The sequence below is a fragment of the Bacillus rossius genome, chromosome 1, assembly GCF_032445375.1.
Source record: "Bacillus rossius redtenbacheri isolate Brsri chromosome 1, Brsri_v3, whole genome shotgun sequence".
In the NCBI taxonomy this organism is placed as follows: domain Eukaryota; kingdom Metazoa; phylum Arthropoda; class Insecta; order Phasmatodea; family Bacillidae; genus Bacillus; species Bacillus rossius.
In genome coordinates this window covers 28,552,914-28,578,685 of record NC_086330.1, presented here as the reverse complement: position 1 = coordinate 28,578,685, position 25,772 = coordinate 28,552,914, and the positions used below count along the sequence as shown (strand labels likewise).

General features: G+C 37.2%; 1 protein-coding gene across 1 annotated transcript in view; it reads left to right on the top strand.

Moving 5' to 3' along the window:
* LOC134529688 (inactive tyrosine-protein kinase 7-like) overlaps positions 1–25,772 on the top strand; it is a 232,811-nt gene that overhangs the window by 174,494 nt on the left and 32,545 nt on the right. The window contains exons 3-10 of the mRNA XM_063364456.1: positions 6,730–6,856; positions 7,813–7,973; positions 13,434–13,581; positions 17,292–17,431; positions 19,943–20,242; positions 21,730–22,014; positions 22,471–22,592; positions 25,267–25,435. Coding sequence (XP_063220526.1) covers positions 6,730–6,856; positions 7,813–7,973; positions 13,434–13,581; positions 17,292–17,431; positions 19,943–20,242; positions 21,730–22,014; positions 22,471–22,592; positions 25,267–25,435 — 1,452 coding nt within the window. The remainder of the gene's footprint in view (positions 1–6,729; positions 6,857–7,812; positions 7,974–13,433; positions 13,582–17,291; positions 17,432–19,942; positions 20,243–21,729; positions 22,015–22,470; positions 22,593–25,266; positions 25,436–25,772) is intronic.

Here is a 25,772-nt window from a genome sequence, read left to right as displayed (position 1 = left end):
ACTTCGGGAAACTTCGGAACTGCTCGGGCGTGGCTCTTATCCCTGTGTAACTGCAGGCTTTCCTTAACAAGGACACATGTCCAATATTAAACCTCAGATAAATGTTATGGCGCAAAAATTGTCGAAACCCAGGTGACGTCTTTCAAGTTATAGGGGCGCATTAAAGGGGGAAGGGATAAGGTCCCGCCATCGTGAATGTTTCCATTTTTTCCCTATAATTCTAAATTTGAACTATTTATCTCACGCGGGCGAATAAAACTATCACGATAATCACACCAATTCACAAGTGTTGACTTCAACAAGTAGCCAAAGATAAGTCCTCTGCCATGTCCAACGAAAAAAATTTAGCGCTGAAGCTTTATTCCAAGCTGTATCAAAATATTTTAAATTCCTCTCAAGGAGAAAAATTAGCAATAAAGTGATGTTTTACACGTGAAGGCAAAACTATATATTTTACTTACTCTAACAAGTGGTAACGTGTTGACAGTTGCGCTGAACGCCACAGTGTTAAAGCCATCAAAGTTCTGTGGTTTGCCGAGCGCATAAAAAATAGTTTACGACAAGCAACCACGAGAAGAACACAGCCGCACAACGCAAACACACGAAGTTAGTGTCAACACGGAGCAGAGAAGACCGTGCCATAACTCGTAAGATAAACGAATAAACATGGCTGCTTTGCATTGCTCATCTGTTAAGCTCTCAACATGCAAGTCTCTTTAATTAATAGTGGGCTCAGAACACACTGATCTCTGGGTAAACATTTATTTGAAATATTATGCACACTTTGGGTACACTTGACGGTGAAATAAAATAAAATAAAATAAAAGTGTACGTGCTATTTTTCAGCCGCGGAATACTTCGTGCACTAAAGCACTCGTAACACAAATGTCACACACGCATGTCAAAAAGTATGAATTATAGCACATTATAATTTCTTGCTGTAATTTACAGGTGTTTCAAAGCGTTTGAATTTCGAAGTTCCATTCAAGTACGGTTTAAAATTGACAAAATAAAAAAAAATCTAAATACAAAATACACTCGGAGAAAAAAGCGGCCACACCTTTATTTGTAAAAAAAACCGCATTGCGATAAAATATAACTTGTTACTTAAAGTATATTTTGCTTGTATCACAGTTCACAAAATTTAGCATGTAAAGTGTGATGAAAAAATCCATTAATTAACAAGTTATGTTTTAGAACAAATTTGTTTTTTTCTCTCTTTTGATGTTTGATGACACTATGGTTTGTTCAGCATTCGCGTTTATGTGCTTTAAGTTACGTCTGCAGCAGTTGTTTGAGTTTATTATTAGTTTAATGTTTTTCTTCGAAATAACTTAATTTACATGTACATGACTTAACAATCAGCGCCCCTGATTTTAGGCAGCTGTTTCAAACTGAGTGTTTTAAGTGTTGCTCACATGTCAGCCAGAGAAACATTTCTTTTCAAATTTTATTTTAGTTTCTCGCGAAAATTGTGGGGTATAGGGTAGAACAACAAGGCGACTTTTTTTAGTTACCCTTGACATGTAGATCAATAATCAGCCATTCCAAACCATATTATTCCTCCGCGTCACAAAAATTTATGGGAAATAAGAGCGTTACCCTAAATAATTTCCATTAAATAAATTGACTTCAACGATAATATCTGCAGTATTTGTAGAACTTTGTTCAATTATTCATTATGCTGACGCTTGGCATTTAATCATAAATAGTTTATTTATTATTAAAAAAAACTACCAGTTAAGCTGCAACTTCAAAGACTCATGCCAGTGTTGGAAGCACTGTAGACCATGTTGGCATGTACATGTATGTATCCAACTTATTTTTACGTGATGAACCTGCAGCCGAAATTTGTTGTTTGGATTCCGACTCACTCTCTATAGTGCAACATCCTTTTGAGACTGCGTAAAAATGCAATGTAATTCAATATGGGGTTTAAGGACACCATATTGGATTTTAAAACAAATATTAGCAGCAGCTGGTGGTACAGATTTTTGTATTTCATTTTTATGGTGCGACAAATTACATAACCCAATTGGGAGACTATTGTTGTGGTTAACATTCGTAACCGGCTTCAACTGTTACGTCACACATAATCACTCTTGTGAAATAATCAGTTAAGTAATTTCAAAAATATTTTAGTCCTCAACATAATCTCCCCCAATATTTATGCACTCATCCCATCGTTTTATCACTGCCCCAATGCCTGCTTCATAAATTTATTTGGGTTTCTGTTTCAAATACATTGGGACTCGCCACAATGAATTATGTCGTACAATCAAGCACCAGCGCCATTTTGAAAATGAATGATGCGTGCGTGTGTGTACTACCTAGTCAATATGAAATGGATATAATAAAGCTGGTGATGCTGCCATGTATCTATATTCTTGGAAAGTACTTGGCTAAAACTTTAAAATCAATCATACCAACCTGTGACTTAACTTTATTTTCCCTCTTAAATGTCAGCTTGTGACAACATAAATAAGATCATGAATATATTATTTATACGTGGATAAACTTTTCTGATTAAAAAAAAAATAGCATAACGTCGGCTTAGTATCAAATCCTCCTGTTTTAGATTACTTTGGTTCCTAAATTACCGACACACAGGCATGTCAAACCTCCAAAGTCGAATTATGAATGCAAGCGCATCTATCGGACTTAATTGAAACTCCTATTTCTTACTTTTTATTCATTTTATTGTTCAATACATTATATGTCTTAAAAAAGTTAATACATCATTTACACGATCTATTTTTTATAATTAAATATCACTTTATTTTGACATTTTTATTTATTACAGCATATCTGTATTTTCCATTATATTCCAAACAATTTTTTTTCCTCAGTAAAAACTTGTGTATTAGACTTAGGAGCTTTTCATAGTAGGCCGACGATAAAGTTGGTAAAGCCAAGATGACAATGTATGATGATCCTTCTTATTTTAAGGTTCAGCTATATAGCTGCAACATATTGGGTTATTTCATTTTCATTAATTTAATTCACTTATTTACAATTTTTTACGTATGCTCCACTATATGATCATTCCATTTTGTGTTCTGTATGGAAAGTTTGTCGCCAGCTGTACAAAGATACATTTAGGGACATCATGGAAACGAAGTGCCCGAGGGCGAACAATTTCGTCGGACCCCTCATTATTATTTAACGTAGAACTTTTGAAATCACACAACTAAACAAAAATGAGCTAGACAGTAAACGTAACTGTAGCCATAACTGTTAAAATTATCTGTACATATCACATTACCTGTTATGAGTTCTATAAACGATAGACTTGTAAAATTTTCGTTCTGCGAAGGTAAAACTTTGCAAACAAAAAAAAAGATTAAACGGTGGATCGGGTTTTTTTTCCTTCAGATAAACACCCCCCCCCCCTTGACAATTCCTCTCAACGGCCCACTGTAAATTACAGAAATTTGTAAATTTATAAATTTACACGAAAACAACTATAGCTACAAAATAGTTTTTACAGTAATACTGGATACATACCATGGCATTTATGCTTTGTGTTGTCCCAATACCTCCAATAGTTAAAGTTATATGCAAAACGGTTCCTTAATAGGTTTCCAATATTAACTGCGCAGGTAAATAAGAATGATAAAACAAAATAAAGTCCAATAGTTGAATATTCCATTAACTTTTTAATGGTTATAAAAATTATTCTTGAATGGTAAATCAATTAAAAAAATAAAATAATGCGCCAATTTTCGTAAGTAATTCTCAGTGTTATTATTAAAATTGTATTTGATATATGCAAAAATAATAACAGTTATGTGTTGTACAAAGTTACAATGTCATTCTTGTAGAATTACAAACAATTTCTTGGCAATTGGTTTCCAAAGGAATCTTTTGTAAAAATGTAGAAAAACTTGTCCTGTGTGGGGCTACTTGTTATTTGCTATTTGTAAATAGTCGGGCAACTATTCATCATTCACATTTCTGTCTGACTGCTTCGCTGTCACCCACGAGAAGTCGATTGTTTGGATTTTCACAGTTGGCTAAATCGTACGAAGTTGCTTCTGTAAGTTCAGTTTTGCCTGACGTGTGTCAGCCACGGCACACACAAACACACACGAGAGAGAGAGAGAGAGAGAGAGAAAGAGATCGAGAGAGAAAGAGAGAGAGATAGAGAGAGAGAGAGAGAGAGAGAGAGACAGACTGACACACACACACACACGCCCTAGACTTTGTGAGACCCTGGTCTATTTACGTTTTTGGAGGCACCCCTCTCGGAAAATTTGAAAAATGTACTCTTTCAAACATGTTAAAACCAACCTGGAACTTAATTTTCGACGATAGTTTTGCTAATTCATCTTGGGATAATTTGATACTCTTTCCTGATAAATTATGTTCCGGTAAGTTTTATAATTACTCAAGATCAAGTTTCCATAATAATAACAAATAAAATCTTCGAAAGTTTTTCTAAAACGAAATTCATGAATATAAATAGATATTGACCAGCACAATAAGTTACAAGATAAATAAAAGTTCAATTTTCCTTTTCCCATTAATGTTCGTTTTCTTAGCAGAACACTATAGAAACATAAATAAATAAAAATGTGATGCAACGGCGCGGGGACTGCGCACCACGTGGTATCTTCCTCCACTTCTGATCTCGGAAACCTGCTGGAACGGGGGTGAAGAGGGGGTAGCAGGGGAGACTCGAACACAACCGGCGGGAGATTGTCGGGTGTTGTTTGATACATTCTCGTGAAACGTGTCTCGTCACAGTTTACGTGTTGTGTCGTTTTCTTGTCATCCCTCCCCCCCGTCCCCCGTCCAACACCACCATTTACTTCCCCACACCCCTTTGATGGCTGCGTCCAAAAACAACGCTCCTAGAGAACTCAGAGTAAATAAATGTGTGCCCAAGAGTAGAGTAAAGGAGGTAAGAAGTTAGGGAATAGAAGCGTGCAATCTCCTACATGTTAATAAACCCATATGGATCACGAAACATTTTTTCTTTATTATAATGAAGTTTAACATGATGTATTGTTAAAATATTTGTTAAACAATTATCTTTACATGATGGCAGTCCTACGATTCTTCCTAGGGAGTTCCTTTCAAGCTACTAGGCCATCAAATATCGTGGTTTTGTCAACCGACTCTGGCACGTAAAACTCTCGTCCTTCGCTGTCACGTTGTCATCGATTTCTTTATCACTGGTTTCTGTTTTTCCTTCCAACGACGCCTGCACATGATCCGTAGACGTTTGGAATGTGGCTGGCCTCTGTATGCCCGACGGGGCCAGCTATGTAATCGCTTTGCGCCGTTTTTTCATTTCCTTTTCGACGCTGCCGTAGTTCTAGCGTTCGCTCGGCACTGGACTTTTTTTTGGGCTTTAAATTCCTTTCGACGCGAGCTTTCATCTGACATGCGTTTTCTATAATTCCGAGCATATTTACGAGTCATATGAGACATCTTGAATTATTTTGTAATTTTCAATTTAATACTGATTATCACTTATATTCTGGCAAATATTTTAGGGTCTCCTTTTGGGTCCAAGTTGTATTCCGCAAGCTATTCACGACGACGTCTGAATCAATGTCCTAGCTACACGTGTTTCCACGCTAAGCCAATTTATAACTTTGCACAAAGATAATTCGTAAAAATCAGGCGCATGCGCCTACGCTGGTTCGATGACGTCACAGGCAAAACAAACACTGCGCGACAAACACGTGCAGACGTGTTCCATCCGTTGTGGGCTCAACCATTGTTGACGCATTTTTAGTTTCGTAGTTAGTTATAAGCTATTCAAATCAGACGGTACTTTGTCACACAAGAACGTTCGACGGACTATCACGGTAACAAGTTAATATACGTTTTCACGTAAAATTTTTATTTCAATCGACGTGGCCGTGTTTGCGCTATATAGCTCGGAATGCTCGGTCTGGTTTAACATGACATGGTGTTGAACTCAGCAAACAAGGCGAGTTCACGTAAGGCGTGAAATGCATCAGTTGAAAGTGAATACTTGGAATGCTTGAAGTTGGCTTGATAAACAAGGGTTAACTCTGCCCTGCAACATTATTTTTTTTCGATGGGTTACCACTCCAAATGGTCCCACACCTAACCACTCCACGGGCAAAGAGCAAAGGCAGATCGTGAAAATCACGAAGGCGAAGTTTCGAACAGAAACTTGTTCATTTTAGGTTTTTTTTTCTCGGTAGTTTTTCCAAGAAATAATGAAATGTCTTTGTTTTTCCAGATGACAAGCGAAAAAATCTTTGCTTTTTTAAACTCGTTGGTAAAATAAAGCTAGATATTCAATTATCTTAGTGTTATTCTAAGTTGAGCAAGTTTTAAGTTAATGATTGTCTAATTTAATGCAATTTTTTTGGACATACGCCATTGGCAGTTTTGCACTGCTTGTCATGGAAAAATTCCGAAAACCAAAAATAAATAAAATTATGAAAATAAAAAAAAAACAGTTTTTTTGGTTGATATATTTTTAAATTAATTTTATCTTCTTACTGCATTAAATCAAAATTCCCCATTGCATGAATCATTTAAAGAATGATTTTTTTAAAGTTGTTATCTTGTGAGTGATGGCGGTTTCACCTTCGTGTTTCTAGGTTATGATCGTTCCAACGCAGGACATGTTCTGAGCAATGTTGATGTTCGTGAGTCGTGTATTGGATCGCGGCGCTGTGTCGGTCGTGCGTGGAGCGGGGAAGTAAACCCGAGCCCGGCGGCCCTCTCTGTCCCCAGGGCTGGCGGACCCCGTGCTCGTGCAGCTGCAGTCGCCCGAGGCGCCGGACAAGGTGCGGGCGGGCGAGGACGTCATCCTGAGGTGCCACGCCGACGGCAGCGGCGAGATCAAGTTCGAGTGGTTCAGGTAGATCCCCCCTACCTCCTGACAATGGAACAGAAATATTCATGTAAAATCACTGATATTTGTACATTTGTACATTTACCTTGAAAACAACTGTATCGTTACAAAATAGTGTTCGGATTCTTAAGGCCCGTCTACAATAGTCCGAACCTGTGCGTGGTCCGTGTCCTTATCCGAAAACTGCCCTGTCCACAAATGCGATGTCCGATGTCCGAAAGTATTGATTTCTAAAGTTGCTACCAGAGCGCAGTAAATGTGCCAAACAAAATGTTTTTGTTTATTGTTTTGATGCTCTGAAATTTTAGATTGAACTTTTGAAAGTTGTGGGAGTTCAATTTTATATGTTTATTCAGTAAGGCAAAGTGGCAAATGTAAATGCTAAAAAATGAACTCTTATCACAGCAATCGAACAGCACTAATTTAAATGTCGTCTTGCTCTTCTTGAATTACAACACCTTCCATTTCCTTCAATAACAAAAACAAACACCATGTTTTCAAAAGGGAACAGGAAATTCAAATATCGTGGTTCTGTTCTTTTTCTGTGTCCGAAGTACACAGGTTGGGACAAAAAGTTCAAATTGACGAATGTCTTCGGACCAGGTAGGTTCGGACATTCGCCCACTTGACGCATGACGTCAGAGGGTCACGTGGACCAATCAGCGACGAGTGTCCTTCGGACACAGTTTAGGACATAGCTATTGTAGACGGGCCTTTACCGTCTCCGTTCCCTTGCCATTGCAGAAAGGGGCCTTAGACGCACATTAAAAATATCCGTTACCTTCCCCATCATGTCAACGTAGGTAAATATAAATGTTCTGAAATATAACTTTCCAGATTTGTTAAATTGATGACTGCAAATAAAATGAAAGTTTTTTTTGTTGTTGTTGGCTGTAGCTGCCTCTTGCGTGATGAATGATGAAGTGTTAGTTGAAGTGACGCCGTGTCGCGTGTCGCCGCAGGAACACGGACCGGATCACCAAGTCGGACCGGACGGTGCTGCGCAACAAGCGACTGCACATCAAGTCGGCGAGCGCGAGCGACAACGGCGTGTACTGGTGCAGGGCTGCCAACACGGCCGCCGTCAGGAACAGCTCCGACGACTTCGCCCTCGCGATACCAGGTGAGTGCGCGCCGTGACTGCCAGAGACAGAGCTGCCAGATGGTATAGTTGGATACAAAATGTGTATAATATGGGTATCCCATGTATCCAGGGGCGAAGCCAGGGGGGTGGGGGTTAGGGGTTCTAACCACCCCCCCCCCCTTAGCCACAATTATTTTTTCTTATCTGAAAGCAGGTTAGCTAAAAGCCTGGGTGTCTTACTGCTATCACCGGCCACTGCACTGGAGGGGAAGAGTAAGGGCGCGGTTACACGGGAGTCTGAACTACTTCAGGTGAACATGTTCAGCTGTTGAGTGCGGTTACACACAGTCTGAACATGTTTCGTTCGAGGCCATTTCTCATTTAACTTAAACAGGTTGGCAAAGTCGTTCAGATCGACATATCTTCTACATTAGCCTCTGATTGGCTGTTTAGAATATAAACAGTTCTTTCCAGAAATTCAAGATGGAAAGTGTTCCTGGCACAAGTTAGAGTAATATTTTACCGAATGCAAAAAAAAAATATTAAAAGGTAATTATATACTTTTTTAAAATTGATCCTGACCTTAATTATCTTAAAACTTAACACTCTCGCTCAAACAATAATAAAAAATAAGTTTAAATTGTTTTACTGTGCATGTTGTTTGAATTCCCGATTTGTAAAAAAGTGTTGAGCAATATGAAAACACATTCAATTTCTGCTGATAATACTGTATAAACAAGTGTGAAAAATCCCGCGTTTTCTGGATACAAAATAGAGATCAACAACAGACATTCGTTGACAGTAGACAATCGGTTTTAGAGCTGAACACAATTTTCAGCAACTACCGTGTAACCGTACACTTTCGCGTTTGTAAACGTGTTTACTTAAACATGTTCACCTGAAGTAGTTAAGGGTCCCGTGTAACCGCGCCCTAAGCGAGCCCTACCGATTCTCCTTCCCTTCCCCTACCCCTGTTGCGAGCAGAAGCTATAAGGTTGTGACGCCGTGACGGGTCCCAAGCTTTCAAATATCTTATCCAAAAGTGTAAGGATCGCTGTGTGTGTATAGAATTGAGACAACGACATGGTGTAATGTAACTCTTCAAGCTAAAGATAATATTGTTTCCAGGAATAGATCAGTTCTGCCGAAACCCAACCCTTTTTATTAATTTTTTTTTGTATTGTTGATCTTCGAGCATGATTTATGATTTTGAGTGGACGTAAACAAGGCACTTGGATTGATAAAAATATCTTTAATTAATTTCTTACTTCATCACTCAAACAATTTTTTTTATTAAAAAAATAATATTTTTATCATTACAATATTTAAAGTTAAGTACCGAAAACTGATAAAATAGCACTATGTTACACCTTAAAATCAAAATTTTTTTCCGGGGGTGGATCCCCCGGACTTCCCCGTTTCAATAGGTGGGGGGGGGGGGGGGGGGAGGGTAGGACCATACTTCTTAACCCCCCCCCCCCCTCCCCCATACACAAATCCTGGCTACGCCACTGCATTTATCCTGTTTGTATAGCCCATGTCTCTGTATAATTGGATACAAATATAAAAATTCATATAATGTCTATAATTATTGTAACAATTCTTAATTTTCATTTTCATTCTTAACACGTGATACACCTAATATATATTGTATATGTGTGTAAATGTGGGTGTATGACATGACTTTTCGCAAATATAAAATTGTCATTTCTTCTCTAGATTCAAATTTTACCGCCACAAGTAATAAATTTTTCCCGTCAGGCAAGACTGAGGACTTAAAATTTGGTAGAAATCAACAGATATTGAATTTTTAATCTTCTCCCTATTCATCGTAAGTCACAGCAATGGAAAAATTAATAACTATACTTGTTGCAAACTATTTTTAAACTGTTTTTGTGATTTGTATAATGAGATCCAATTTTGTATAATTTCAGAGACCAAGTGGTATAATGTAGGTTGGCTCTACTGGCAGCCCTGGCCAGAGACGTGTAACGTCTGACCTCGGTGATATTAAACTCGGTCACTGAAATTTAACGTAGAATTCTTTGCAATAATGCCGAGCGTGGTGAATATATACGCAGATTGTGTTTTCAACTACATTTCTGGACGCGATTCATACATACATTTCCTCACCCGCAGCTAGAATTCCCTGCTGCTACGTCAACTATCGAAGCATTCGATTTGCAGACCAAAATTTTAAATATGTAATGAAACGGCTCCGGTAAAAGCAAAAAACGAATATGATAGTGTGCCTACAAATTGAGTTTCGATTTTTTTGTCCTCCAATTGTTGTTTATTCTACCCCTTTCAGTAATAGTTGGTCGTTTAAAAATTATTTCAGACGAATGTTGTAGATAATAATTTAAGGTTTTACAATAAAACAGTTCGAATTTACTAGTGTACATAGTACTAAAATTTTAAATTTTTAAAAATTCTACTTCATTTTCCCCACCCACTACAACAATGGTTCATCTTTTAAAAAATTTTTCCGACAAAAGTTTTAGATAAATTTTATAAGATTTACAAACAATTTGAACGGATTTGATAGTGTACCTACTAAGAGAGTGATGATTTTTTTTGTTCTCCAACCCAAGTTTTTTCCACTCCTTGCAGTTATGGGTTGGTCGTATCAAAAATGTATTTGGACAGAAGTTTTTGGTATTACTCCTACGAGTTATAATACCATCAAACAGATGTGATAGTTTCATATTATTGAAGGTACAGTGATTTTTCTGTTTTTTTCAATAAACCTTCCTCATTTCAACCTCTTTGGTCAGATATTGCCCAGTAACGAACTTGAACGAGATTTTCCAATAATAGATTTTATGTATCAGTTTGGAAATGATTTGTGAAAAATTGCTGCATTTATCTTGTCCACAAAATTGTGATATAAATAAATTCAAACTTTTGAGTTGACGATGGAAATACGTTAAAAATAGACCTTCATTTACTAATGTCGGTCCATGTCTTCACTGGAATCTAAGAATGAATTAATGGGTGTATGATACTAAAATATGAGACATATCCCTAATGGAAATGCCTATACAAATTCCAAATTCTAATGCGAACATGGGATCCAGCCTCAGAATGGGTAGTTTAGAGTTGCGAATTAAGAGTTCGGAAAGTATGCAAAAGTATGAGAGGCCTGTAAACGTTTACAAAAGTATTTGAAATGATGTAAAATCATATACTGCTGCTGCCATTGATCAATGTTCATTACGTGCGTTATATACATTACACTAGTTAACTATCATACCTACTCACTTCCGCTATCCTGGAATTATAGCATCACTCTTCTGATTCAAAATGTTTTACTTCAAAAATATGATAAAAAAAAACTAGTTCAATTATTAGTGTCTGGCAATTAACTAACCTCCAAAGACAACATAATATTCATTGACCCAACAAAACGCAGCCCAACTTGATGCTATGTACCTAATTGAGAGTGTATGGATAGGGTAGGGAGGGAGTGTTTCTCTCCACCGAAGTCTGTCTCTGCCATTTACTACGCAATAAATTTGTTAAATTTTATCTGTAGTGGTAGAGACAGAAGTTCAGGAAGCGGAAGGAGTGGGAATGTATTTATTATTTATTTTTTTCCCTTATATTTGAAATTTTCTCCATCCTGTAGTATAGACACATCATGAATTAATTAGTTACAACTTACAATCATTACATACACAAAGTCTAACTTATATTGTCATAAAACTAAATAAATAATTCAGATATGATAATTATCTTTTTTTTCGGCAATACAAATTTTGCTGGACTAAAGATGTTGATATCAATGACCAGAAACAATGTTTTACAACAAAGAAATTTCAAACCATTGCGTACGAAAATAATGCAAAGTAGCTACATTGGAACCCACCCAGTGCATATGTGTGTGTGTGTGTGTGTGTGTATATATATATACACACACACACACTCACCAACATACATACACACACACACACACACTTATATATTAGCTGTAACCAGTGCAGTGCCCTAGACTTTGCAAGCCACCTGGACCATTTACACTTGCAACAAGGCCATAGCCAGGATTCTGTGGAGGGGTAATGGTACAACCATTATATAATTTTTGTATAATTTTTCTCTATAACTGAATTTTCAAAGAAAATTTACTGTCACACTGAAATAAAATCTTAGGGAATAGCAAACTTTTAACTCCAACCTTTACAAGTACAAATTTAAGTAATGATTTTGCTTGAAGATACTGAACATTTCATATTTTGGTTTACATTTCATTGTTTGAAATAATTTGTTCTTAAGTCAATTATTTGATTATTTCTTTAAAACACTTAATACATTTACATATAGTTATGTTATTAAATACATGAAACATGCATGTCAAGTTTTTTATGAAAGACATGCATGTGTGATATAGACTAGTATTAGGAAAAAACCAATTACTGCTGCTTCTGTGTATGAGATGTGTCAAGTCAATTATTTGATTATTTCTTTAAAACACTTAATACATTTACACATAGTTATGTTATTAAATACATGAAACATGCATGCCAAGTTTGTATGAAAGACATGCATGTGTGATATAGACTAGTATTAGGAAAAAACCAATTACTGCTGCTTCTGTGTATGAGATGTGTCAGGCTATATTGGAGACGAAACACATTATTGTAGCCCACTAAGTAATAAAATAATACGTATAAAATAATCTATAAGTAGCTAATATGCTATGATTTTCTTATTCTGTCTTTGCTTGTTTATTTATTTATTTATTTTAAATCCTGGAAGGCAGGTGTCTAGGCTGCATAGACCTCCCCCCTGGCTGCATGTCTGCTTGCGAGACCCTAATATTTTCGAAAGTGACCTTTACGAGAAAAAAAAAAGGGAGGGGGGGAGCTCTGGGGAAGGGGAAAGAGATAGCCCCAGAGAAAAAAAAATGTTCAGGGGTCCTACGAAAAAAATTGAAAAATAAACTCTTTAAACTAATTTTTCTAAGCCAACCTGGAACTTAAATTTTGATGACAGTTTTGCTAATTTATCTAAAGAAATTTTGATATTACAGATGCATCTGTGATAGAAGCATCGGCATGAGGCCCTGGTTGGTCGCCCGGCTTGCTCGGCCATGGAGCCGACCATGGTTTGGTTGGTAGAGACCGGAAAAATTTGCGATTTCAATTACCTATAGGATAGACTCGATGATCCTCTACGCACTCGGGCAGGTGTCTGCTCGTTGGCTAATGACTCGTGACACCTGATAACTGGGATGCTCTTGATTCGATACTTCTTTTGTTGAAGATTTTTCGTTGGCCTAGAGTCCTTCAAGTTAACTGAAGCAGCAAAAAAACCCAGACCAATTGGGATTCTAGCTTATCGCGAAATGAATCCGCAAATTTTTTCCAGTCTCTATTGATTGCACATTTTGCCAGTAACCTCAGGCTGGTGTGGAAAAAAAGCTTGAAATTATAAAGTTCTGACCCACTTGCTCAGGATCAGGTCTTTTAAAATAACAAGGAATGTTTTATTTTTCAGGCGACCAGTCCGCTCTTATCAAGGTCCGCCCTCGGAACATCCTGGCAAAGATGGGGGATCCTGTCAGGTTTGATTGCGTGTATGAACACGCCGACATAACAGAGTGGTACTTCAGAGGCGACGATCAACCGTTGGAGAACGACACACGGTAACACACGTTCGCTCAGAACTGTTCTAGTGTGACAAGTAGGGGCAGGCATTTTTCACGAAAAGATCTGAACACTTATTATACTGCAACAAGGTATACCGGCACCGGTGGTTTCTTTCTTGTGATTGGTGGCCGTCAATGAGAGAAGCCATTGCCTTATTTGACCGAGCCACTCAGGACGCGTTTACTTCCGTTAATAAATCACTGTGATTTTTGTTGTTATAATTGATATGTACCTGGGAGAAACTCGCCCAATCATGAAACACAGACGGTGTTACAGTGTTTTAACTTTCATCTGGTCTCGAAATCATTTTGCGAAATCTGCATGCCCCTAGTGATAAGTATAAACCTACAAAATTTGTGTTGTGTGAAGAGAAGCTGGAATGCATACCATTATAAACTTAACTGCGTTCTCATTGAACCACAGGTATTATTGTCACACCCTGAATAACTATGAACCAATAACAACACAAATTTCAAATGATCCAATCACATAAAGTCCACAAGGGGATGGAAAAATTAGCTTCTAATTTATTCCTCCGATAGCATTTATGATTCAATAAAATAGCATTAATTTTTCTATGGAACTTATTTAAATCTCAAAACATTCTAATTGTTTGAAAACTAAACATTCAAGCATACAAATTCTTACAAAAAAAATTACTTATTGTCTTTTAGGGTAAAAACAAAAAAATAAAAATTCAATTTCATATTTTACTTTAAAAATTGGCACTGCAATATGATAGCAAACAATTATGTTACAGGTTATTCACAAATCAGTTGGAATGATTGGGTTGGGCTTGTATTTGGAAGCCATCTCGGATGCACGCAACTCGGTTGCATCGAAGAGGCATGGCAATATCACGAAGCATGCTAGATAAGAAAAAGTGTGTAGATCAATAACCAGAGAATTGCAACACTGGAAAAGTGGTCCATTATTAATTATTTGGTGGAACGCCAAGTACCTCTACCACTTCTGTGGTTATTTGCACTCACGCTAAAGAAAAATGCAAGATATTGTAGGCTGTTGCAAGGATGGTTGTCGTGTTGAAAACTGATGTAAAAACTGATGTACTGATAAGTCTTAAGTGACAAACAAAAGGTTGACAAATTAAATAATACATTTGCATGTGTCCCAGTCAATCTGAAAAGTACAAATACATGGTTAGTATTGTATTGCTTAACGTAGAGTTGAGACAGATCACAGAAACTGTTTGAGACATTTCTAACCATTTCATAAAGGATATTTTACTAATGAAAGACATTTAAATCTTATTCAGCCCAAAAAAAAATCATTTATGTCCAAAATGAGCAGAAATTATATGTTTGAAACTAGTGTGTATTATCAAAAAAAATTTCACCAATATCAAGCTTCTAATTCTTTCTGCCCCTAGCAATCCAGTTGGAATGTATAATGTTGAGGTAGCCAATAAACAATGTACATAGACTTATTAGTGTACCAAAAATTAACTTAAATTTGTGCATTTTTTCATATCTCTTTAGTGATTAGTCAGTCTACTGTCTAAAACTATGGGTAATTTATAATAGAAACTTTAATAATTTGGAACATTAATATTTTAGAATAAATTCAAATGCTTATAAAAATATATATACAACACTTATTGTATTAGTTTTATATTTCGGATGGTGCCAAGATGTCCTGATGTAACTATGGGTGAAACACCATCAAAACGCCCAATCCTAAACTTCTAAAGAATTTTCTTCGTACCTAAAAATATTATTGATATAGCCAGACAATAAACATGGGCATTTTGCTTTATCAGGCAAACTAACAAAAAATATTGAAATCTGTATGAATGCTTTTTTTGTAAAAAAATATTAAGAAGAGTAAGTTAAATATTTTAAAATTACTTAAGTAAATGGTTAATATAATTTTAATATTATCACTTTTGAGATTAAAATGGTATAAATGCAGCATATCAAGATATAACTAACTGCCTTAGCACAATTCTATGATGATTCAAAATTTTTAACCTACCATTTTCTGGAATTTGTAAGCAAAAGTAAAAATGAAAACTTTATATTCAAACTAATATCAGTGAATAAACGTGTTAAATTTTGACCACCAACCATTGCTACATTACTTTACACACTGGGTTATTTATACCTAGTAGGCAAGAAAAATATTTTATGATGAATTGTGATAAAATCAAAATAAAACTGTAATGAAATTGAATGTAACACAGAAATAAAAGTTTAGTTGTGAAATTAAATCAAAATTCAAACAAATATTTACTCAAATCACCAAAATGATGTTATTTAACATCTAAGTTCATTGAATGCCATTTTTTAGAATGTATGTTTGATTGTTTGTAGTTTGTAACAAGAGTACGAACCAAGTGAACTGTGCAAATTAATTATGTTCCTTAATTGATAACACACCTCGTAGTACTTTTTTTTTTTTTACGATATATAGATTCTGATGTGTACCTAAAATACACAAATGCTTGTCAATTGATACAATTTTTTTCTGAGGGATTTTACCTGAGACATTCTTGTAGTCAATATTTTATCTTAAAATTACAGGTTGTATTACACTTAAAATTACAGTGTTTTCGTGAAAGCAGTGTTAGGAAATATTTTATCATAATATGTTTAATATTGCACCATCTTTATAAATAAACACCATTTATAAAAAATTAAAATTAATAATGCCCAGATCTTCCATTTCAAAAAACAACTTATTTGAGCTAAATATAAAACCATGGTATCTTGTCTCTACATACAGGCGGCATGCACCCAGTACCACGCTAGCAACTCCAGCCCACAAATCACAAATATTTATAAGTTGACAGCCACAGCTGGGTTTGAGCAGTATCCCCAATGTGGTCCTCCCCGTGACTTTGAAGTCTGGTGCAGTGCCTGGCTCCGGTAAATATTTATATAAAATACAGCTGCCTGACGATAACACTGCCTCGGGAGAAAGGGGCCAGAAAGGAAGGCCCCGATCTTTAAAAAAGCAAAGAAGCGACTACGCCAGACAGGCTTGTGACGAGCTGCTGAAGGAGAAGAGAGGAAAGGAACCCAGCAGGGATAAGTTCTCTCTGAACTGACAAAAGAAAACTGAGAAATTGTGTAAAGAAATCGTTTACAATGAACTGCATGGATGAATCTGAACTAGTGAGATGTTTCACTGCGTGAATTATTATTACCCGTTCATAAGCTGTGAGCTATAATTTTACATTATCTTTTTTTTTTTGATATGTTTTAACATGATTATGAGCTGGAGTATTCTGAGAAATGTGGAAAGCATAAAAGTGCACTAAATCTACTTCACGATAATAACTTTGACGAGCCCCTTCCATATTATTTAATGTACAACTTTTCAAAATCCACAATTTAAAAAATATCTAAACACTCTAAACATTACCAGCCATTACTATAAACGTGATCTGCATGTATCGCGTGTCATGTAATATTTGTCGCACTTTCAGGGTAAACACACACACACACACAATAAAAAATCACAAATCACAAAATTCATTCGAGGCCCCTCTAATGGCTGGGCCCCGTGGATTTTGAACAACACCCCCTCCCCCCAATACATATTTTGTATCTCACTGTTATGTCATCCTATCATTGTGACAGGAAAACCCTTCAGAATCTTTCCTGCTTGCATAACATTAAGAATTTTCATCTTTTCATGCATGTTTATCTAATGATGCTGTTCAATTGATTTTTTTTTTCAGAATACACATCTTGTCCAACAGTTCACTGCTGATTGATAGCGTTGAGCCGTCGGACGAAGGCTTCTACTCGTGCGTTGGAATACGTGGGGACTCCCATCAAGAGGTTCCACAGAAATACTCAGCAAAACTGAAAATTGCATGTAAGTGGAATGTTTAATGTTTCCCAAGGGCTTATTCGCAGACACTGGAATACAGTGCGATGTGTCGCGCCGTGCTTTGGCAACAGATCTCGAAATTCTTCCGTGGTTTGAAAATTATTAATAATTGGCTGGCAGCTCATGTCCTGCTGCCTTCTGTTCTCTAATAGGAAACATTTGCTATTCAACTTAAAAACCAAATTAGTGATAGGTAAAATCTCAGTTTTCACGAATAATAATCTCAAATTTGAATTCCAAAAGAGTACTTTGATTATACCCCTCAAATCCTAATCTCGGTCTCAAAAATACAAAATAACACAATGTACAAGAAATGAAAACTATTAATTATGGTGTTGAAACATTTTACCCTTTAAATGTTTAACTTAGGAACTAAGTTTCCAAAATCAATTCATATTGCAAATACTAACAAGCAGAAAACAGTGCCAAAAAGGCAATAACTTTTGTTGTATAAACTCATGCAGTAAGATGATATTGATTTCTGCTGATTTAATTTCCTCTGAAAAATTCTAATTGCCAGGAATTAAATTGCTAGCTACAGTCATTTATGTGCTTTGTAGTAAAATTTAAAAAAAGTTTTATCCTTCGCTCATGAAAGGAACACGCCATTAGTTGCCTGTGCTATCACTATGATTGGTTGTAGCTTGATGTACCACTTTACATTGCATTGCGATTTGCTGTTTGTCAACAACATTTTTAGTTGTCGCTGAGAACTGAAAAATAGATTGGAAGCTTTAGAAACACCAACTCATAAGAAAACACTGTTGTACACCAGTTGCAAGGTGTGTTGTTTCCAGTAGCTACAAAACCTATCTCCTAAGTAAAGAGGGTCTGGGGGTTTTTCCCTGTGAAAATTTATATTTTAAGGTGCTTAATTATTTTGGATCTACAAAATTCTAAAATTCTATAAATAGTTCTGTGCACTTATTGAAAGATTACTAGAAGCCTTAGAAACATAGAATGAACTTATAAAGTGCTTCGTATTTGACTTTTATAAACTGGCTTTTAAATTAGCATTTAACACTACGTATAAACACAGTTGCTCTGGAAATTTCTGTGTTGGAGTGAGATCTTCACAGAATCCCTAACATCTTTTACAAGATTAGTGAATCAAATTACTGCTGTAATTTTTAACTTTGATCAGACAAGAAATTTCTTGTAGTACAGTGAACACCTCTCAACTTCATATTTCACATTATTACAATAAAAAGACTTAACTATGCACCAGAAGACAATTTTTTAAAATTAATTTCATTGAACACGTACAGCATATTATCCTGTGAGAACAAATATGACAAGAAATTGTTAAAGTTGCTGAGAATTTTATTTTATTTAAAAATTCAATTGGTTTATAATCTATTATAGTATTTCATTGCATGTTATAAACTATTAATCGAATGAGTGCTGAAATTTTTATTTTGAGAGATTTATGAGAGGCTTTAAGTTGTCATGCCAGATAAATATTCTACAAAATAAAATTTTGTAATGGTACTCTTTTTCCCAAAGGAATAGGCTAGTCAAACATTAGTATTTACCTCTAAAATTATGGAATATGTTTTAGCTGGAGGGTATCAATGCTGAGAGACCTGGGTGGACAGGAAAATATCAGATAAAATATTTTATTCTGTATAGTCAGACAATTAAAGCCATGTTGCCCTTAAATCACGGTAAATTTTTTGCTCTAACAAATGCCATAAAATTTGATTATTTGTCTACAAGTGAATAACTTTGCATGCAAATCACTTTTCAATTGTATGAAACATCTGAAACTATGTTGTTGCTATGTTAGGTAAAATATACTAATAACAGAGAGTGTGCGCATGCGCTTGTTTCAAAAATATAGCTATCCTATACAGTCATTGTGAATGCCTTGAATTTTATATTTGCTACAAGAGCGCTTACGTTCCTCCTTGTTCAACCAGCAGCGTGGAGAGCGCTGTTGAGACAGTCCCTGCATTTCCCGCACAGATGGCGCTACCTGTTATGAATTTAATATTTCGTTCAGAGATTTGGCATGTTCCAAATGGCAGAATTGTTCGAAGAAACAGTAGCATGCACAGTTTTCCTTTATGGTGTATTTCAATAGTAGTGAGTAATGTTTATTGTTAAAATAATCACTATTAGAAAATTGTCTTCTATCTCTCTTTTCTGCCATTTTACCCCTTTCTGATGTACTTATGAGTCTCGAAGTTTGAATTGCCAAAGAAGTTTCACTTTTATCACATGTACTGAGTTACACGCTCGATTTCCCCCCCCCCCCCCGCCCCGCCCCCCCCCCCACACACACACACACACACCCAACCCCCCCCCCCTCTCGACCTCTTTCCGCCATTAGCCAGGACCTGACAAAAAAAATTTTTTCCCCATCTTTTTATGGCCTTGATCTCACCCCTTTATTTAATTTTTCTTATTTACCACCCAAATTTTCTCAGTGGTGCGATTCGGGCAGTAAATGCCCCTCTAGACTGTCGTGGTGCCTCGCCACCCTGCCTGCAGACCTGAGGGACTTCACCCCGGAGTCGTTCGAGCCGCCCTTCCCGGCCGCCCGGACCGGGGCGGTGCCGGAGAGGGCGGGCTTCGAGGTGACCTGCCTGCCGCCCGCGGGGGAGCCGCCCGCCCGCGCCTGGTGGCTGGACCCCCGGGGCCACGTCGTGTCGGACTCGGGCCCCGTGCGGGTGGACGAGACGCGGCTGCTCGTGGAGGCCGCGCGGCCGGACCGGGACGCGGGCAACTACACCTGCGTGGCGGAGAACCTGGCCGGCACCAAGTCCGCCTCCTTCCGGCTGGTCGTAACCAGTGAGTGCTCGACATCTCTCACGGCTGAGTGCCGGAAGATAAATTTATCAAATTTAATTGCTCAGCACCCATTAAAAAAAGTAGATCTCACATCTCATGTGAGACTGTTTCTGGTGCAGATAGTGTCCTTATTCCATTTAATCTCATCATTTAAAAATAATTTTATGCATTTTCTTGCAATTCAAATGGTGTTAAAAGTTAAAAAAAAAAAAAACATTCGTACTAATAATGTAGTTAGTTGGAACAAATGTAGAACATGCTGAAGTTAAATTTTTTTGACGAAAATCCTGGTATTTTACATTGAAGAGATTTAGGAAAAAATTTAAGTAAATTATTATTTTGATAAATTGAAGTAAATGTGAATTCATCCTAATCAAAAATAAAATGTCAATACTTACAAGCTAAAAATTGCATGTACTACTTTTATATGCAAAAATTATAGTTCAATGCTATAAGCTAGGGATGGTTCAGATTAAAACCTTTTTTTGAATTGGAATCTGGAACTCAAATACACAAAGAGTACCTCGAACATGAATCTAGGTCCAAAGGGACAGAAGAAATAATAAAAAAAGTACAAGAAATAAAAAATAATAACTTGGGAGTTTAAACCTTTAACCCTTTTAATGTTCTTTTCATGAAATAAGTTTCCCTAATCAAAACATATAATTATTTTATTTACATAACTTACAAACGAAAAGTACAATATCTTGGGGAATGGTAATAGGCTGGTTATGAAGGAAAATATATATGTATAGACCTGGTAAATTTTGCAGTTATATTGCATTTCTGAAATTACTTTATATTTCTCCAGAATTTTTCTTTGATAATTGTTTTAAAATCTTTTAAATACATACTAGAGATTCAGTATGGTCTTTGAGGGTTCGAGAGTTCGACCAGCCTGACCGTTCTATACAAAATTGTTTAAGAATTTTTTTAATTTTGCTTATAAAACTATCACTTTTATTTTGCAATATTGAATAATCTTCACGTACTATATTCAGTGTCAATTCCCTAAAAAAAAAAATGAGATTCCCTCGGAACAGACGGCTAAATGTAAGTGACAGCAGTGTCTCCAACAATGTTAGTGAAGTTTACACATACGTTCTTGTATTTAAGTAAAAAACACACCAACCACGTGTATGTGTAAAATTATACTAACTTAGGTAGGTACACTGTTTCCTCATACATTTAGTGCAAAATTACACTTTTTTTTTACAGCGTCGACAGGGTTACTGTATGCTGTTTACTTCCATTATTTTGAAAAAAAAAAAAAAAAAAAACTAAATTATCAGATAGCTTACGTTTTCGTAATCACTGTTAAATAATAGTAACTACAGGATGAGTCAGGAGTTCGACGGACAAGCTTCAGTCACGGGCTCGTCATGGCGAAACAAGTTGAAAATATTTACACGGCTTATCGTCTGAGGTGCTCTTCCCGAGGCTGTGATACGTCTGAAGTTGAGCGCGTGGTCCGGTGGGTTCGGCAGCTCCCCCCAGCGTGGTTCAGGGCCCGGCGAGCGTGGCGGCGGAGGAGGGCCAGGCGGTGACGCTGGGCTGCCGGCACGAGGCCATGCCGCCCCCGGTGACCACCGTCAGCTGGCTCAAGGACGGCCGCCCGGTGGGCGCCCAGCCGGGCAGGGTGGTGGTCCACACCAACGGTAGCCTCTCCATCGCCGACGTGCAGCTGGACGACCGGGGCAACTACACCTGCCTGGTCGCCACCGCGGGGTTCCCACCCGCGCGCTCCAGGCCCGCCGCCGTGCACGTCAAAGGTCGGTCCTCCGTCCCCCCGTCGCAACCCACCATCTCTTGGACGGTCTCCGGGTGAAAAGACAACGAGTCAAGAGTTCACTTTTTGCAGGAGAAACAAAAAAACTCTTAGATAAAAATTGAATTTAAATACTTAAAAATGTTTCTTGCATTATTCTTTTATTTACCAACATACCTATTTACCAACATAGTTGCCAATGATTAAAAATGCATTACACATTCTAAGTATACTTAAGAGTTTAAGTGGCTTGTTGGCTAAAAATTCACCAAAATGTGACTTGTTACCTTTTACCCGGAGACCGTCCAATTGCTGGCTGTGCAACAAGAAAAAAAAAGTACGTAATCCCACATCGAAAGAACGTTGTGCATAACTGTATATGGCTTGAAGTTGAGCTCGGAGTAATCCCTGCGGTGCAAGAATCTGTATCATGTTATTTTTTTTTTGGTGGATGTTGCAGAGAAACTAAAGTTTTCCCCACGCCCTGTCAACAAGAAGTTGGAGCTGGGATCGATCGCCAAGGTCTACTGCAAGGCTCAGGGCTCCACGACGCCAGTCATTAAGTGGGTCAAGTGGGTAAAGGTTGGTAGAGTTCAGTTCTCGAAACATCAGATGTAATTTGTGTCTGTTATAAGTTTCCGACAATAACAACGGTGCCATTCGTTACCAGTGATGATGTGTAATCGCGTTAACTGTAAAAACTACGTTATGATACAGTAAATCCTCGTTTATCCATTCCTCATTAATCCATATCATATTAATCAGATTTGTACACATTTTATTTAATGTTCACATCCATGCAAACAAAGATGGTTATGTTAGCACACGTTAATGTATCTGACCGTGCTTCATTCAAACGCCATACATGTTTGAAACAGAAGAATGTTGATGATATTCTTTGGTAAGAAATGTAATAACAAAAGTTTTTTTATATGTTTTAATGACTCGAAAAAAAAACACAGGGCATGCATACTATATGATTTTGTCCAATAACATAGTTTTTTTTTTATCGTGGTCTGAATAAATGAGGTTTAACTGAATTTGTTTCCTTGAAATTTGTTAACTTTCATAAAACTATTCCTACTTGTAATATACTTATAGTGAAAGAGAATTGATCATTAAATATTAGTAATTGTTATTTCTTTCGTTTTAGGTTCAGTTCCTTTTAGTCTGATTTCCCTTCAACATACATAAATCCAATTTATCCTTAATGAGCTGTAATCATTGCAGTTTGGATATCAATTGAGGCAACTGACTGATTTAAAGTGGCATCCACTCTATGTATTTAAAGAGTATGACACAATGTTATTTTAGATATGCTTGCAGTATTGTGGTTTTTGACTGAATGAAAAGTGTATTGTCGGTCAGAAAATGGAATATTTTTCATTCCATTTTCGTTCTGTTATAATATACAGACTATTTAGGGAAAATAAATAAAACCCATCTTGTTTTCCAACTAGTAAATTATGTGTACTTTGCCAAGATGATTATTTCTTTCAAGCCAGTGTTGCTGAAAAATCAAAACCATCTTTTGAGGAAGTGTAACTGTAATGTAAAAAGTAGCACGTGCTACTTAATTTTACAGATGCTTTTTAGGTATGGGAGGATAATTCAGTGCAAATATATACGAGGGCTGTTTTTTTTTCAACCTCCGAAAGGCTATATAAAAAAAGGAAATTTACGTAACATAGTAATTCTACCACTAAAAGTACAGTAGGGTCTTACTTATTTTAATACATAAAAGCCAAAACTATCGAGGCATTTGTCATATCGTAACACAAGCTTATCTATGCATGTTTCGAAGAAGTTAGCCGCCAGTGAATAGAGATAACAGGACAAGTGCCTTGATCTCCCGCTCCCTCACGACACCACTGTGTGGCGGGTGGACTAATCGCGCGGCGCACTGGCTCCCGCGTCAAGAATTATCGCAAGAATATGAATAATGAGGCACAATACTCTCATACATTACATACTATCTGACTGTTGAGCAAAATTAAAAGAAAAAATAACAATGATGTCTAATTAGACCAAATAAATTAAGTGATCAGAAACAAGTCTTTCCTAATTTGTACTTGCAAAGAGATGTACCTATCCATAACCCTCTTGATAAATAATGCTTAGTTTGATAACAGTAATATTACTTGATGGCTGAGGACACTGAACTCTGTAGGTTGTTTACAAGTACCTATATCTATAGTGATGGATAGTCAATGATTGTAGCTAATGTGGCTCCATTTTCCGTAGGTAAAAGAGGACTTATTGCCCCAAGTGCAGATTAAATTGTTTCTTATGGCCATTATTAGCATAGGTTGATACAAAGTGGAACAAACCAAGGATGTCTTAGCAACACTAAATTAATAAAAACATTTTTTTGGCAAAAAATATTAATTAGTTACTAAAATGCTGAAAATAAAAAATAAAACACACTTCAGATTGACATAAACTTGATGTGTCTTACACACAGAGTTCATTTGCTACATTTTCATGAGTTTATGCGAGACTATGAAAAAACTTCATAAGGTTAAGGAAAAAAAATCACAAATTTTTTATTACTGCAACCTAATAGACACAGAGCTTAAGATTGTACAATTTTAATTATTTATGTTATACTATTTAAATAATTAGTTTAATGTCCTTGTTTTCATATAAAAAACCTCGAGTGTGGACAACAAAGACGAATATATAAACACTAAAAAAAGGCCAATATCATTTGATGCTTGGCATGTAACAATTGATATCAGCTGATTTTGGCTTGTTCCGCGTGTGTTCATGTATGTTTGTTTGCTGTGCGTTCCCAAGGTTTCATCTGCGACAACGAGCACAAACTAACAATGGGGTGTATGTAGCCCAGATATTAACACAAATTACTGTGCATTGCAGGGGCGCAACAACTAAATTTCCAAAGAGGGGGGGGGGGGGGGGCAATATACCTTTTTTTTTTATAAAGAATCATCGATGCCCCCCTATTGAAACGGGGGGGGGGGGGGGGTCAAAAAAATTGTTTTTTCAAGGTGGAAAACGGTGCTATTTAAGCAGTTTTACTATCTTAAAATTGATTACACAGCACTTTCTTTGCCCCCACTTCAAGGTTTCAGAAGGGAGGGGGGGCAAAATACCCTTGCCCCCCTCCCCTGTTGTTGCTCCCCTGGTGCCGTGCCACATGGATCGTTCAAAAAGCGTGTTTATGTGGTAATAGATGTTATGATTGGAAATGAGACTGCGGAGACGGACGGTAACCCTCGGATGTGGACCCCAGGTGCCGGAAGGCGAGGAGCAGCGCATGCTGGAGCTGCCGAAGCACGTGCAGGACATCAACGGCACGCTCCACTTCAACAAGGTGCGCGCCGAGGACAAGGGCACGTACACCTGCGTGGCCACCAGCTCCCAGGGCTTCATCAACGCCACCATCGACATCGACGTCATAGGTGGGCCCCCCCTCTTCGTGCCCGCGTCCTCCCGCCCGCGTCCCCCACCGCCGCGGGGCCCGCCCCCCGGAAACACAGTCCGACCCGCGTCGTCGGGCCTGCGGCCTGTCCAGGGAACTGAAAAGAACCTCAGGTTCGGCAGATGCGTGCCGCGTCCGTTCGATTGCAAAGCGCAAAAAGTCAAAATAATGTCCGGCTAAGACAACAACTGACTGCTCCTTGCACGTACATAAACAAAAAAAAAATTTTTTTTTTTGGTCTCATCAACAGTAATTATTCGAAGGCTGTTACCTGTTTAACATTAATAAAAGGGTTTATTACTTTTGAAATTTATTCC